This window comes from Notamacropus eugenii, chromosome 3, assembly GCF_028372415.1.
Source record: "Notamacropus eugenii isolate mMacEug1 chromosome 3, mMacEug1.pri_v2, whole genome shotgun sequence".
Taxonomy (NCBI): domain Eukaryota; kingdom Metazoa; phylum Chordata; class Mammalia; order Diprotodontia; family Macropodidae; genus Notamacropus; species Notamacropus eugenii.
Window position 1 is genome coordinate 39,420,386 of NC_092874.1, and position 15,743 is coordinate 39,436,128.

At 46.9% G+C, this 15,743-nt stretch overlaps 1 protein-coding gene across 4 annotated transcripts in view; it reads left to right on the plus strand.

Moving 5' to 3' along the window:
• Positions 1-15,743, plus strand: part of ATP2C1 (ATPase secretory pathway Ca2+ transporting 1) — a 177,599-nt gene that overhangs the window by 66,957 nt on the left and 94,899 nt on the right. The window contains exons 1-2 of one of the 4 annotated variants that reach the window (XM_072651303.1): positions 13,220-13,352; positions 13,783-13,993. The exons of the other annotated variants lie outside the window; for them this stretch is intronic. Coding sequence (XP_072507404.1) covers positions 13,988-13,993 — 6 coding nt within the window. The 5' untranslated portion in view covers positions 13,220-13,352; positions 13,783-13,987. Of the gene's footprint in view, positions 1-13,219; positions 13,353-13,782; positions 13,994-15,743 lie in introns of those variants that run through there. 4 annotated transcript variants of the gene reach the window in all.

Sequence of the window (15,743 nt, forward strand, 5' to 3'; positions counted from 1 at the left end):
AAATATTCATAAACCACCTATTTTGTGCCAGGCATAGTGGATACAAGTGTATAGAACAAAACCATCCCTATTCTAAAAAGTTTCCATTCTAACAGGAGAGGCAAGGACACATATAGGGCATCCCCACAGTCTTGGAGCAGTTTTAAGCTGTAATAGTGTAACATGGTTTAATAAACTTATGGCACTGAGACTTTTGGGATACCCAGCATACGTAAATGCAGAATAAATATGAAGAGAGTAACGCAAATAAATACAAAGTAAGTTAGAGAGAGTGAGTACTGTCAGTGGGGAGGGACTGGGGAGAGGCTTCAAGCAAAAGGTGGTACCTGCACTTCCTCTTAGAAGAAAAGGCGGACTCTGAGATGAAGTAAGGAAAGTGTACATTCTAGGGACATGAGACAGCCTGGACAAAGGCACAGAGATGGGAGATGAGATGTGTCATGTGAAGAACAGAGAGAAGGCCAGTTTGACTGGATGGCAGAGTGTGGGAGGGAAGTGATGCCTAATGAGCTTGTAAAAAGAGACTGAAGCTGGTTTGTGCATGACTTTAAAAGCTAAAACTATCTTAGGGGCTGTAGAAAGGTACTGGAGTTGGCCTCATAGGGGACTCTCACAGACTTGCACTTCAGGAAAATTAGTTGGGCAACACAGTAGGTAGGATGGAATGAAGTGGGGAGGAACTTGAGGTGAGGAGACCAATTAGGATGCTGCTGCAATAATTTGTTCGTAAAATGAGCCCCATCCTATTTTTAACCAGTTCATCAAGCTGGAGATGGGAAAGAACTGGGTAAGTAAATTCTCCCTGGAGGATAGTGTAAACCCAAGGGATCCAGGGATTCTGCAGCTTGAATGTGATTTTTTCTTATGCAGCATCTTCTGAAGACTAGCTAAGCCAGATGAATAAGTATCAGTTAAGAATTAAGTAATTGAAAGCTCTCCCTCATCCTGCATCTATTTCTGAGGCCTTGATAAACAATGGAACAAAAAACGTGAAATCTCCCTTTCATTGGTGGTCACAAAGACTTTAGGATTGGGTCAGGTCTCCAAGATGGAATCTTCCTTCCTGCCCCCATGTGACTACAAGAGTGGACAATGGGTGGTGAACAATGCAGGCTTGTGCTTTGGACCAACAAGGTTTCTATAGCTGTTCTCACCAAGCCTTCAGAGGAGCTCTATTTGAATCTAAACAGTTTAAACAGACCTGGGAGTTATGATGATTAAATAAGCCATCTATACGGCAAAACTAGGGAGAGAGAAAAACAGGAAGGAGGGAAGCGTGAGTAAACAGTGTTGTCCTTCATGTGCAAGGGCAGTGTTAGGGATTCACTATAAATGGGTGACAGCTCATTTTTAAAAATCGTGATAGGCTTACTAAGGCAAATTTAGTAAATGACTACTACGTTCCAGGCACTGTGTTTAGCCCTGGGGATACAAAGGTGCAAAAGAGAGTCTCTACCCTTAAGGAGCTTACAATATAATGGGAGACACAAGCTGCAAACAAAGCAAGCTATATACAGGATGAAAAGGAAAAAAATTAACAGAGGGAAGACACTATAATTAAGAGGGGTCAGGACTTCCTGCAGAAGGAGAGAGTTTGATTGGAACTTAAAGGAAGGAAGGCAGGTCAGTAAGCAAAGTTGAGGAAGAAGATCATTCCAGGCAACAGACAGAGAAAATGCCCAAAGCTGAGAAAGAGTGTCCTGTTCCTGGCACAAGCAGAAGGTCAGTGTCACAGGATAGAAAATTACACATCAGAGAGTAAGATATAAGAAGACTGGAAAAGTAGGAGGGAGCTGGTTTATAAAGGGTTTGAATGTGAAACTGAACGTTTTATATTTGATCCTGGAGCCCTTAGGGAGCCACTGGGGTTTTCTGAGTAGTGGAGGGATATGGTCAAAGCTGCACTTTAGGAAAATCACTTGAATGGCTAAAAGAAGGAGAGGTTGGAGTAGGGAGAGTGTAGGTTACTGCAGTCATCCAGGTATGAGGTGACGGGGTGGCAGGGTCAGAAGAGAGAAGGAGGCACATACAAGAGACATTGCTGAGACAAAGTCAGAAGACCTTGGCAGCAGCCTGGATGTGTGTGTGGGGATGGTGAGAGATGGTGGTGAGGAATCCAGGATGACTCCTGGTCTGTGAGCCTGAGGGACCAGGAAGATGGTGATGGTCTCTACAATAATAAGGAAGGCAGGAAGGGGAAAAGATAAACAGTTCTGTTTTGGACATGGTCAGTTTCAGATCACTACAGGGCATCCAGTGTGATATGTCTGAAAGGCAACTGGAGATGAGAGATCAGGGGTCAGTAGAGAGACTGGGCAGGACAGGTAGATTTGAGAATTATCAGTGTAAAGATAGCAACTGTGAATCCATGAGACCTGAAGACATCACCAAGTGAAGTAGTATAGAGGGAGAAGAGAAGAGAAGGGAGGAGGTTAAAAGGTGTGATCTGGATGTGGATCTAGCAAAGGAGTGGTCAGATAGGCAGGAGAACCAGAAGAAAGTGATGTCCCAAAAACCTAGAGCAAAGAGAGTATGGAGGAAAGTGTGACCAACAACGTCAAAGGCTGTGGAGAGGGAGAGGAGAATGAGGGTTCGGAAAAGGCCACTGGATTTGGCAATTTAGAGATGATTGGTAACTTTGGAAGAAGCAGTTTGGGTGGACTATGGTCAGAAGTCTGATTGTAAGGGGATAAGGAGAGGAAAGAAAGTGAATTGTAGATGGCCTTTTCAAGGATTTTAGTCACAGAGGGCAGGAGATATACAGGATGCTAGCAGGGATGGGAGGATCCAGTGAGGGTTTTTTTCAGGATCAGGGAGCCATGAGCATGTTTGTAGGCAGTAGGGAGTGAGCGAAGAGAGAGAAAGAGATTGAAGATAAGTGAAAGAGTGGGGATGCCAGAGGGGGCCATCTGTTGGAGGGGACGATTTGGAATGGGATCACTTGAACAAGCAGAGGGGTTGGTGTTGGTGAGGAATAAGGTGAGAAGGGGTAAAGGAGGAGACAGAGGCAGAAGGCCTTGCATCCTTATAGTACTTTAAGTAAAGTACTTACCTCACCACAGCCCACATGAAAGCTAGCCTCCATTATAAGATGAAGAAACCAAGGCTCTGTCTGAGGTCTTAATGGCCTTGTCCAAGATTATAGAGCAGGTATCTGGTGCAGGATTCAAACCCAGGATATTGAGGACCACTTATCAAATCCCTGACATCAGAAAGTCACTCTCTTTAGCTTACATGGCATTCTGAATAGCAACCAACACTTAGAAATAAGAATTTCAAAAACATGTTACCTTCAAAGTTTAGAAAAATTATTAAAATTTTGCTGGAAAGAAAATATATTGAAGGAATGCACTTTGTATAAGCAGGATGTTCAAGTTGGCTTGATGGGTAGAAGGACACTGTTCTATAAGGAAATAGGTAAATATTGTATTAGAATATTTAGGGGTTGTAGCATTCATATTTTGGGACGCATATAGTTCAATGTTATACATGTTATAATTGACCAAATATTGATTCTAGAATTTCCAAAGGGAAATTAAAATTTTTTCATAAGTATTTCTTACATACAAATTAAATAACTGTCCTTCAAGACCGCCCCGCCCCCCATGCTCACGTCTGATTTCTAGCAATCACTGTCAAAATCATTAGCAAGGATGAAAATAAGATATGAAGTATACATATTTTGATAGCTTCTGTTGGGGAAGAATACATCTAATTTTTAAAAATGTTAACAGCTTTTCAAATGCTCTAAAAATCAGAAAGTAGAAATGCATATTGGGATGCAAACCCAAATAGAATATAGAATATATCTTTGACAAGCTTATTGATGTGAACAATCATTGCATGCTTCAAAAAGTTTTTTTTTAAAAATTGGTTCTTAGTCTGGAATTAGACAAATGAAGGTATATTCTTAATTCTCCTTAAGTCATTTAAATGTTCAAGCATTTCAGAAATGAAGCTTAGTCTTTCAAGGATAAAAAGAATCTTTAAAAAGTTCATCATATGTAGGAAAATGAGTGTCATTCCTCTGTGCCATTTTTTCTAAGAATGAAATCCTTTTCAGTCTAATTGGAAGAGCATTGTGCTGCCTAGTAGAGGAGATAAATAAATAAGGCAATGCCCTTGGCCTTATGGAAACAAGAATAACAATAATGCACAATAGAAGTATAAAGTACATGAGGGCTTTGCTTTTAGAGTAACTGAGATTTGTTATCATGTTTCCTGAAACCACTGTTCAAACTCTTAATACGTTTATTCAATAATTATTTTTATTTTAAATTGAACTGTAGTACTCTAGACTCTGATTATATAACTATACTAAATACAGACATCAAGGTCTAGATCTCAGTGTATCAAACTTTTTTTGATTAACTTTTCGACAAATATTCTAAGAATTCTATGGGGGATGCTGTAGGATTAGATCACCCTTGAGATCCCTTCCATCTCAGCAGTGTTGAGATTCTATGAGTCATTTCTTACTCTGTATTTGTTGATCCAATAACACTGCCTTTGAGGTCTTAAATACATATCCCAGTAATTTCCTACACTTGTATGTCTATGGTCATGCAAGAGCAAAGATAGTTTCATCAAGAAGTCATGTCAGACTAGCTTCTGTTCATTTTCTAGCAAGCTTCTTACAATGGCAGCTCAAAGAACCACTGTTCAACAAGGCTGGAAGCGCAGACTGAGAACTGGAACGTATTTGACAGTTGTGCTATTCTTTTGGAGAAAAAAATGGAGAGATAGGGGTGCCATTGATGGAACAGGTTGAGGGACTCGGACCCAAAGCATAGTCATAAATGACTTGATGGAGTTCTCTAGCAGAGTGCTCCAAAGATCAGTCCTTGAAGACTATAGGTTATTTTAATGTTTTTATTAATGACTTGGTAGAAAGTATTGATGGAACTCTTAAGCAACATAGAAAGTGCTTTAAAGAGGACAAAGAAGGATGGCTTACTCACTGGTTGAAAGATCCCTAAAGTATCTTACCAGGTCCAAATAATGGGCTTAATATGACAATTTGAAATTTACTAGTTAAACGTAGAGTTCTACACTTGTGCATTCAATTGCTTAACCATCAGTACAAGAGAGGTGGGAGTATGGATAGATAATTTTCATGAGGAAAAGATCTCAAGATTTACATAGACTGCAAGTTACATTTAAGTCAGTGATAGATGATTACCAAAATATCTCCTCAAACCTAATCTCACAGTAGGCACTGGCATAATGTGCAGAATGATGGCAGTGAGAGTTCGCTGTACTTTGCCTGGTTCGTTCCACCTTGGGAGGGCTCATTTCTGAATGTCACATCTTAGGAAGGACATTAATAACTTTGAGAGCTTTCAGAGGGCAGCAGCTGAATCAGATTGTCATTTGAGAAAAAGATGTTTAGCTTAGTGAACACACGATGTTGAGGGAATCATGATTTCTCTTTCTAGTACTTAAGAGACTTTCATGTGGGAGGATTGGGTTGGTTTTATTTGGCCATTGGACCAATACACAGAGGTTACAGAGGCAGTCTTTTTAGCTCAGTTTCGGGAGGAAAAAAAATCCCTAACTTCTGGAGCTGTCCAAATGTAGAATGGCTACTTTGGGAGAAGAGGGGGCTTCCCTTCTCTGGGAATCTGAACATGGAGGCTAGATGACCCTTTGTCAGGATTATGACAGTGGAGGCTCCTGTTTAGAAGTCATAAAGTCCAAACTCATACCTAAAATCCTGTCCAATTTTGAGATTTCTGAATATATTAGGCTACTCCTACACATCTCTAGTAACTTAATTATGTATTGGCTTACAGTATTTCTGCAGCTTAATTTGAATAGTTCTTAGTGACATTTTTTTTTGCCTTGTAATGACATTCAGAATATGCAAAACTGCTTACCTTCCTTTCCTCCGGTTTATACTTTCTTACTTAGTTTGAGATACTGATTATCTATAACACTGACTTCTGCTTTCAGAAGTCCAAGATAATACCCAGGGAATGGTGTTTTTCTACCATCTTTTTGAACCCTGTTCTGGGTTGGGCCAGTCCTGATCCAAGATTTCTCCTGCAACTTAGAAATTTTCCTGGCTTGTAAAAATCATATTTTAACTAATTCTACTTTTCCTGATTTAGATGGGGCATATAGGGACATGTAAAATAATTACTGTATTTTCTGACATGATCTGCTAACCAGGAATGTCTTATAAATACACCTCAAAATTAAAGTTGCTTTAAGCTTGAAATGCCTCTGATCTGAACTCCATATCTGATCCTTATTTGTTGTGATCAATTACATACCCTCTATACATTCTGAAATTTGCAAACTCTTGTATTCCAAGCACTTTTTCTGGCAGATCATGAGACCTTTCATTTGTTATCTTTCCCCAAGTCTCTATTGTGCATGGGTTGTATGTTCAGTAGAAATGAGGTCTATTGGCTTCTATGTCCTGGGCTGAACTTTTTGGATCCTGATGAAGTCCTGAGCTACTTCATATTAATTCATTATAATAGAACAACGTGAAATAAGCAAGCTTTGCAAGAATGGAATTTTTTTTTTTCTATTTCCTATCTAAGTATCAAATTTAGGGATCTAGAACACCTCTTACTCTTGAAAAAAGTATTTTTTATCTTTGGGAGTTAAGGAAACATGGCCTTTCTAAAAGTCCTCCTAATTAATAGAGGGCAACAATGTAAAGAAAAATGGAATGTCTTCTGGTACGTTCAAATATTTCAGCATAACCAGGAAATAAGTGGTGATGCTTCCACTAGGTATTGATAGTGTGTGTGTGTGTGGGGGGGATCCTGTTACTTCTCAAGGCATCCCATCCCACTTTTGGAAAGATTTAATTGTTCCAAATTTTTTTTCCTAACTCAACTGAACCCAAATCTTCCTCTTGGTAATTTTTTTGGGCCCAGTGTTATGAGTTCTGTGTTGTGTAGCCAAGCAGAACTAGACTGATTGTCCTTCTACCTGATAGTCCCTCAAATATTTGAAGGTAAGTCCCCATCTATTTCCTACTGCCCCAATAGTAGGAAGACTTTTTTTTTAGGGTAAACACCTTTATTTTCCAACCAATTCTCAACTCATTCTAGGCAGTCCTTTTATATGTCCTTTCATCTTCAATGGTGGATCACCAATGGTGCCAGAGGCTGGCCTTCCTGAAAGTTGTAGGATTGTGGGTATAACATGCAGGCTATCTACCAATTGTTGTTTTCTTATAGTTACATGAGTGATCTGGTTCCTTTTCCATTCATAGCCTATTCCTCACACCACTTGGTGTATGCAAGTAAGCATTCCAAGGATCCTGCAATCTCCCTATGCCCACTGAGTCTTGGGACATCTCCAATTATGGTTCTTTGTAGCTTGTAGTGTTCCATGATGTGCAAGCAAACACCATCACTAGGAAAATACTGGTGCCAAACAAAAATGTGTGTGTGTGTGTGTGTGTGTGTGTGTGTGCGCACGCATGAGGAAATAGCTTGGATTTCTGCTATAAGATTGAGACTTGTAAAAAATGCAACAGAAATGTAAGTTCTAAGTATGCATTGGGGTAGCATTGTTTATTGTAGCCAAAATCATTTCCATGATTTCAACTTCTTATATCAAACAAATTAGCAAAGCCTATAGAAGATAAAGAAGAGCTGAAATTTTAACTTATTATTTTGATTGCTTATTGTAGCTTTTGACAGATGCATGTTTACTAGATGTTTTCTCCAGGAATCACTATATCTTTCTTTGACTCCTAAGGAAGGGCATGAAACTAAGGAGGAACATATTCAAAGCTTTGGGCTTTTTTCTGGTGTTGATTACAGGGCAGTCAAGTCCATAAAGTAAGCTTAAATTCCCTCTATGTAAAATTGTACTTGCACATGAAGGGAGGGGCTCTTCCTCTTTTACCCCTTTGTTCAAAACCTGGAATTTACTTTCCGAAATGGGCCACACTAAAAATCTCATTCTCCTGGCATTAACTAGTTGCTTGGGTCAAGTTGACTTAGTCAATCCTTTTATAAGGAAAAGGATTTTCTTTAGTGAACCTTGTGTCCAGTTGAAATATTCTGATTTTTAATAGTACTTTTATATATGGACCCTACTGTAATAGCTTAGTATGCAATCAATGCACTTCCTGATTGGCTGAGTGAACTTGGGATTGAAGAATGAATGGAAGAACTCACTCCAAAGGCATAGACCCTGAAATACACAGGGGAGGTTTTATGATATGTATGATATCATTCTCTTCTCGTTCTCAGGAAGGGAGAAAATGCTTCAGACTGAGCCAAGATAGTGTATCCCTAACCCAGAGATGGTGTTTCTGTGTGTGGTCTCAGACCTGGGGTCCAAACCCACGTCTGACAGAGACACACTGGCAAGTCACGTCACCTCTCAATGCCTCAGACAACTCTACTACAAACTGCAGAGCATGCGCTAAACTATATCCATAGAAGAAACTCCTCACTGGGAGTTCCCTTTGCGATGATGCTGTTGAGCTGTCTGAATTGTGACCCACTCTATGTGAGACCATTTGTGGTTTTCTTGGCAAAGAAGTGGAGTGGTTTGCCATTTCCTTTCCAACTCATCTGATGGATGAGGAAACTGAGGCAAACAGGGTGAAGTGACTTGTCCAGGGTCACTCAGCTAGTAATTATTTGAGGCCAAATTTGAACTCAGAGAGCTCCCCACACTAATACAGATCTGGTTAAAAACAGAAAGAAAAGAAACAAACAAAACTAGGGAGTTTTCTTTTCTATGAATTGCTAATGGTGCTACCCTTGTGTATTTCTGGATTTGTGGCAGGGGCTAGTGGACAGAGTGCTGGATTTGTACTGGGAAGATGTAAAGTTCAAATTCTTCCCCTAACATTATCTAAGCTGTATGACCACAGGCAGTTCAATTCAGTGCCTACTGTATCGAGGCCTTGGGAATTTAAGACCAAAAAAATGAAACAATGCTTGCTCTCAAGAAATTTGTTTGTTTTACTTTCTGATTCTCAGCGTTTTCCCTTTTCTGTAGAAAAGGGCATTCTATCTATAAGGCTTAAATGAAAATGGTTCTGCAGACTTTACACTTGTAAATAACAGTAATTTTTATAAATAAATGTCTTCAAAGCTTCTCCTTGAAGAATGTAGGAACTAAAGCGCTAGAACCAGGAGACAAGAGGAAGGGTAATGGGGGTTTGAGTGTGTGGCAGATCTCTGAGCCCAAGGAGTCCACTGAAGTCACTGGGCTGGTGAGGAGTTAAAAGCCTTTGGAGTGAAAGTCCCCAGAACGAGTTCCACTGGGAGAATGCTGGTTCCCAAAGTTGCCTGGTTTCCCTAGAGTCTCTTCCTCAGCTTGCCTTTTATCTTTATCTACTCTTTTTCCCTCCCCAGTGTGGAAAGGGGAAAATGAAAACAATGTAGTTGGACTTGATCAGGGTCACAAAATAAGCCAAAGTGAAGAAGAGAAATTTGGTTTTCTGGTAACCATTCCCGGGGCTTTGACAAACTAACACCTTAAAATAGGTATTTCTTAATAAAAGGAAAAAAAATATTTTTCTTGTGTATGAGAAACATTTGAAGTATATCTTTAAATCATACAGAAGATTTAAATCTAAAGTAGAACATCATCAACAACATCCAGTGATTTCTTTTAAGCTGATAAAGGTATTAATGGATCTTTATTCTCTTTAATAATATCTGATCACATTTTCTCCAGCATCTTAGACAACAAAGGTGAAACACAGCACATAGAGAGATTAGTAGGGGAGACACAATGCATATTAATTAATACTAGTTCAGATGTTTGGGATCTAGGAAAAAATATCTTTCCTAAAAACTTGGATTTATGTCAAAAGGGGAAAAATGTAACAACCAATGTGAGCCATACTGATTTCGAGCCTGCCATTTCTTTAGTTCATCTTGTTCACTTACATCTGACATGGGCAAGTTAGGAAAGGAACCCTGGAAATTGTGGAGGCCCTTTGGTTTCTGAGAACTAAAAGGTACCTGGAGTATAATGTTTGGCTCTGTTAATGCAACTTATCTAATTCATTAAACAAAAACAATTTAATTTGCATATAAACAACAGTTTGGTCTAGGCTTAATTTACAGATACATTATTAGGCGTGTATATTTTTGAACAGCTTATTTTTGTTGAGATTTCTGTCTCCTTCACATTTTTAATCTTTTGAGTACTTCTAAAAGTTTACCCCACGGAGGTATGTAGCAATTCCACTGCCTGCTGCTAGACACTAACTCTATATGAGTTTTTTCTGGCAAGATATATTTTTGAAACTTGGTACAAAAGATGACCATCTTTCTTTAGGAAAAAAATTTTGGTTATGCTGTTGCAATTTTTTTTTAAAAAAAGTAACTGTGTCATTGCTTTTTGTGTTTAATAAAATTATACTAAAGGGGACAAAATCTACCTAAAAGTAGTTGTAAAGGTATCTCTTAAGATTATTCTTTGGCTGGCACATAAAACAATCCCTAAAGGTCCCTTTTTCTTTTTTATTAAAAAAAACATCACTACTTAATAAAACTTTCCACAGGTTCATTTTTAAAGCCCTTAAGGGCTACATATTCTTTTACTATACAGGCTTGTGAAATACTGACTTACCAACTTTAATTTAACTAAAAGAGCAGAACCTATATTTCTCAATTTCTTCCTTTCCCTAAAAGCCTCACTCATATGCTCAAAGTTCTACACAAAACCCCTTCTTGCATGTGAAATCCTTTATTCAGTAGGCCAATGCTTCCAAGGTGACTGAGGGTGGAAGGAATTTTTAGGAGATCAGACTGACTGAGGGGAAATGTATTATGCACATGTCTTACTTTTCTTTGACAGAAATCAATCTGAGTTGAGTCAGCCTGACCAGTTGTACAGGAAAAGACAAGGGAAGGTGAAAAAGGGGGAAATACTGAAGGCTGTGCTCCTGCATGCTTCCCAGAAGAATGCGTGTAAACCATTCTTTTTAAGTAATCGCTTGAAAAGAGGATGGCATCGTTAGTAAACATTAGTCTCCTGCCCCATTTCTGAACTTGTGGGAGATGGGGCGCCTCGCTGCGGGGGAGCTGAGGGCCCAGCCTGCCCCTGGCCTCGAGGCGCCACAGCACGTCCCCCCAGCCCGGGGCGGCTCTGCCCGGCCCCGGCACCAGGGCAGCACCAGGGCTCTGCGGGGGCTTCGGGCCTTCTAGGCCAAGGCTCCGGAGGAGCTGAGAGGCCCCGGCACCAGGGCAGCACCAGGGCTCTGCGGGGGCTTCGGGCCTTCTAGGCCAAGGCTCCGGAGGAGCTGAGAGGCCCCAGCACCAGGGCAGCACCAGGGCTCTGCGGGGGCTTCGGGCCTTCTAGGCCAAGGCTCCGGAGGAGCTGAGAGGCCCCAGCACGTCCCCCCAGCCCCGGCACCAGGGCAGCACCAGGGCTCTGCGGGGGCTTCGGGCCTTCTAGGCCAAGGCTCCGGAGGAGCTGAGAGGCCCCAGCACCAGGGCAGCACCAGGGCTCTGCGGGGGCTTCGGGCCTTCTAGGCCAAGGCTCCGGAGGAGCTGAGAGGCCCCAGCACGTCCCCCCAGCCCCGGCACCAGGGCAGCACCAGGGCTCTGCGGGGGCTTCGGGCCCTCTAGGCCAAGCCCCGGAGGAGCTGAGAGGCCCCGGCACCAGGGCAGCACCAGGGCTCTGCGGGGGCTTCGGGCCTTCTAGGCCAAGGCTCCGGAGGAGCTGAGAGGCCCCAGCACCAGGGCAGCACCAGGGCTCTGCGGGGGCTTCGGGCCTTCTAGGCCAAGGCTCCGGAGGAGCTGAGAGGCCCCAGCACGTCCCCCCAGCCCGGGGCGGCTCTGCCCGGCCCCGGCACCAGGGCAGCACCAGGGCTCTGCGGGGGCTTCGGGCCCTCTAGGCCAAGGCCCCGGAGGAGCTGAGAGGCCCCAGCACCAGGGCAGCACCAGGGCTCTGCGGGGGCTTCGGGCCTTCTAGGCCAAGGCTCCGGAGGAGCTGAGAGGCCCCAGCACCAGGGCAGCACCAGGGCTCTGCGGGGGCTTCGGGCCTTCTAGGCCAAGGCTCCGGAGGAGCTGAGAGGCCCCAGCACCAGGGCAGCACCAGGGCTCTGCGGGGGCTTCGGGCCTTCTAGGCCAAGGCTCCGGAGGAGCTGAGAGGCCCCAGCACGTCCCCCCAGCCCGGGGCGGCTCTGCCCGGCCCCGGCACCAGGGCAGCACCAGGGCTCTGCGGGGGCTTCGGGCCCTCTAGGCCAAGCCCCGGAGGAGCTGGCCCGCTCCGCTTTATGTGACACAGCGCTGTTAGCGGAGCTGCAGAGCAGGAGCTCGGCAGGACCTTACACGGCATGAACAACGGCCCCCTGACTTATAATAATAATAATCAGGCTTACGGGGCCAGCCTGTGGAGCGCTACCCCGGGCATCGCGCGCCCCGTTCCAACTAACGTTCTAAGGGTTTTCTCACGGCCCGCGGGGCTACGGCCGACCACGCCCGGGGTTTTCTCTCCGCTTCCTCCTCCCCCGCACAACTTCACGTCCAAGGGAACCACAGCCTGACCGGCATGAACGAGTCAGGATGGATCCGAGTGGCCCGGTCGCGCGTGGTCCGCTCATCTGTCAAGATGGCATCTCTCGAGAACGTGACAGGGGATGTCACGGGCTCTGCGTCTGGAGTCTCTGGGGGGCTGGTTGCCCTCAAGCCCCTCGGTGAGGAGGGGGACGGCGGTGTGCTGCCCCCTAGTGGTCGCGGGCACGAGCGACCTGGCTTCGGGTGGGTGGGAAGCCTTCTGGTCCTCCGGCATCCTCCAGGCTGGGGCAGGGCGGGGCGCCGGGGACTTTCCGCGGCGGGGTCGTCCACTGCCCCCCGGTCCCCCCGGGACGAGGAGAGCCGCCGGAGCGGGGTGCGCTGAGCCAGGACCCCTCTGCCCTGGGGGGCGATGGTGGAGGGCGCTCGCCAAGGCCCCGCGGAGGCGACGGGTGGTAGGACAGAGCAGGGGCCGAGGGCTGGGGTCAGCGGGAGGAGGAGGAGGAGGGCGGGGTGGGCAGAGCTCAGCCTCACACGTAACTTCCGCCTCTAGGCCCGCCCCTCCCTGTTCCGGCTGCGGAAGTGGGAAGCGCGTGTTTGACTCTGCTCCAGCGGGTTCGAGGTCCTGGGAGAAGCTGAGGAGGCCCGAGAGGCGGGGCCTGGGCTCGGGGGGGCGGGGTCTTGGGCGGGGCCAGGCAGGCGCGCGCAGCGAGCGTGAGCGGAGCTCCTCCTCCTTTCTCCTCCCTCTCGCGGCTTCTCCGCCCGCGGGAGCGCGCGCACGCGCGGTCACGCCGGCTCCCCTTCTCGAAGCCCGGGGCGTTCCTCTTCCTACCCCCACCCCATCCCGGGTCGCCCCGCCCGCCGCCCTCTCTGGGTCTCTCTCGGCGGGTGAGTCTACGGGGGCTGCCCTCTCTGGGGGTGCCGGGGTGCACGCGCAGGTGGGAGGGGGATCCGGGGGCGAGGAAGGAGCACGCGGCCCCGGGAGCGCGCTCGCGCGGCGGGGAGGGGGAAGGGATGGGCGGGGAGGGATGGGGGCGTCGGCCTGCGCGACTGTCCCCCGCGTGTCCGAGAGGAGTCTCGTGGGCGCGGGGGCTCCGCCCTTTCGTCTGCCCGGGAGCCGCTCCATGGAGGGGCAGGGGGCGGAGTGGACGACCCTCCCCCCGGAGGAGCTGCCCCCGAGGGGTGCGGCGTGGGCGGGAGGCTGGAGCCGGCGCGCGCGTGTGCGTGTTTGGGGGCGGGGGTGCCCACGAGGGAGCGGGTGGGCGCGGGTGTCGCCTCCGCCCCGACGCCAGCGCGCTTCTCCCGGTTTCTTTTGCAGATGCTGCCGCTGCAGGGGGTGGTGGGAGCAGCCGTGGGACGCGGGGCCCACGCCGCGCGGGGGTGAGGCGGGCATTGCGGGGCCGCCCTCCCCTGCCGCTCTCCTTCCTCCTCCTCCCCCTCCCCCTCCTCCTCCCCCCCGCCCCCGCCGCTGACCCCCGGAGACTTTGTAGCCAGAAGCATCCCCGGGGCAGCTTCGATGGAAAATGAAGGTAAAGGCCGTGGGCAGCTCGTGGGCTGGGGGGTGGAGGGTGTGGTCTCCCCCTTCCGCCGGCCCCGGGGCGTGGGAAAGTTTGGCGGCGGCTCCCCGAGCCCCGGGCCTCCCCCGGACCGAAGCCGGGCCCCGCTTTGTCCGACCCCAGGGGACGGCGCTGGCAGAGGGGTCCGGGCCCGGCCCCCAGTGGCGGAGCTGAGCGCGGCGGGCCGGGTCCGAGGAGAACACACACCTGTTCGGAACTAGGTGTCCGGAGCGGCGCCGGGGCGGGGAGGCTCACGGCCAGAACGGTCCTCTGCCGCCGGCAGACCCCGGGTGGGAGCGGTTCGGTTCTAGAGGAGTTTGGGCTTCCTTCTCTCTTGGGGAGCTCTGTCTGTCTCTGCCCTCAGTGGCACGGGCTGTCGAAGAGTTGAGCGGTCTCCTCAGCCCGTCTGGTTACGGTACCGGGCCACCAGCCGGGGTGCCGTGGAAGTCAGCCCAAGTTTTGTTCCCTGTGCCTTAGGGTTTGGGCACCGCCTGAATAAACCGTCCCTGCGCCCCTGCGGGGGTCGTCCCTTCTGCTTGCGTTCTCTGGCGTCCGCTCGGCAGGGACCCTTGCTGTGAAGCTGTTGTGGACAGGAAGGTTCTATGACTGAGGAAAGTCTGTTCTAAGTGGAAGGAGGCTTAAAAGAACCTTTTGGATATCAGGCATTACAGATGTGGGAACCTGAGAAACCTCGTGTGTGGCAAACGTCCTCAGACCTTTGAACGTATTTGGTGTCATTGTAGGTGTCCGGTCGGCTTGTACCGGACCATTAACACGTGTTGGAAGATGTCGCTTAGAGGTGTAAGTGTTGTTTTCATTGGTCTGCTAACGTGGAGGCTAGGCCTTTTTGTCCCTTTTTTACTTTATCAAGTATAGAGAGCAAGTTCATTTCCTTGCAGCAGTAGTCAAGCTATGGAATATCCCACTCCATCGGAAGTAGCACGCTGAACAGTTGTATTTGGCATCTTAGAATCTTTGCTTTCCCAGGGTAACTCACTCTTGTACAGAAGCAGAAAGAAGGCAGATTTGTTACTATTTGCTTTTTGCTTCTTTATTTGTTGGAAGGGAATAGTAGAGGGAACTCTGAATTAACTACAGGTGAGAATTGTGTGATGTAGAAAGGGAGAGAAGGTAATGTCCTGGCGTGCAGGAGAGAATTTAAATCTTGGTTTGATACCAGTTGTACTTAAATAGTGGTTTATGTCATGAAACCCAACATTTCTACGGCACTTAGATTATAAAGCATTTTTTCCTCAAAGCCCTGAAAAGCAGACAGCAAGTTGCTGTGCCTATTTGGCTAGTTAAAAAAGCAGAGGTTCTGAGATGGATGGTGAATTGTTCCAAGTCAGGTGGCTAATGGGTTGTTATGTCGTTTGACAGTTGTGTCTGAATCTTCATGACCCCATTTGCGGTTTTCTTGGCAGAGACACTAGAATGATTTGCCATTGACTTCTCCAGCTCATTTTACAGAGGAGGAAACTGAAATAAACAGGGTTAAGTGACTAGCCCAGGGTCACACAGTCTGAGGCTGGATTTGAACTCAGGAATATGAGTCTTCCTAGCTTTCTATGCAATATGGCACCACCTGTCTGCCCTAGTTAACGAGGAAGGACCTCTAAACCCAGGCTCAAACTTGAGACTTCTCATCGGTTGAGGTAGCTTTCAATTAGGTCTGAGATCCGAAATGAAAGATTCTTTACTTGTTTCTACCTTTACTATCATG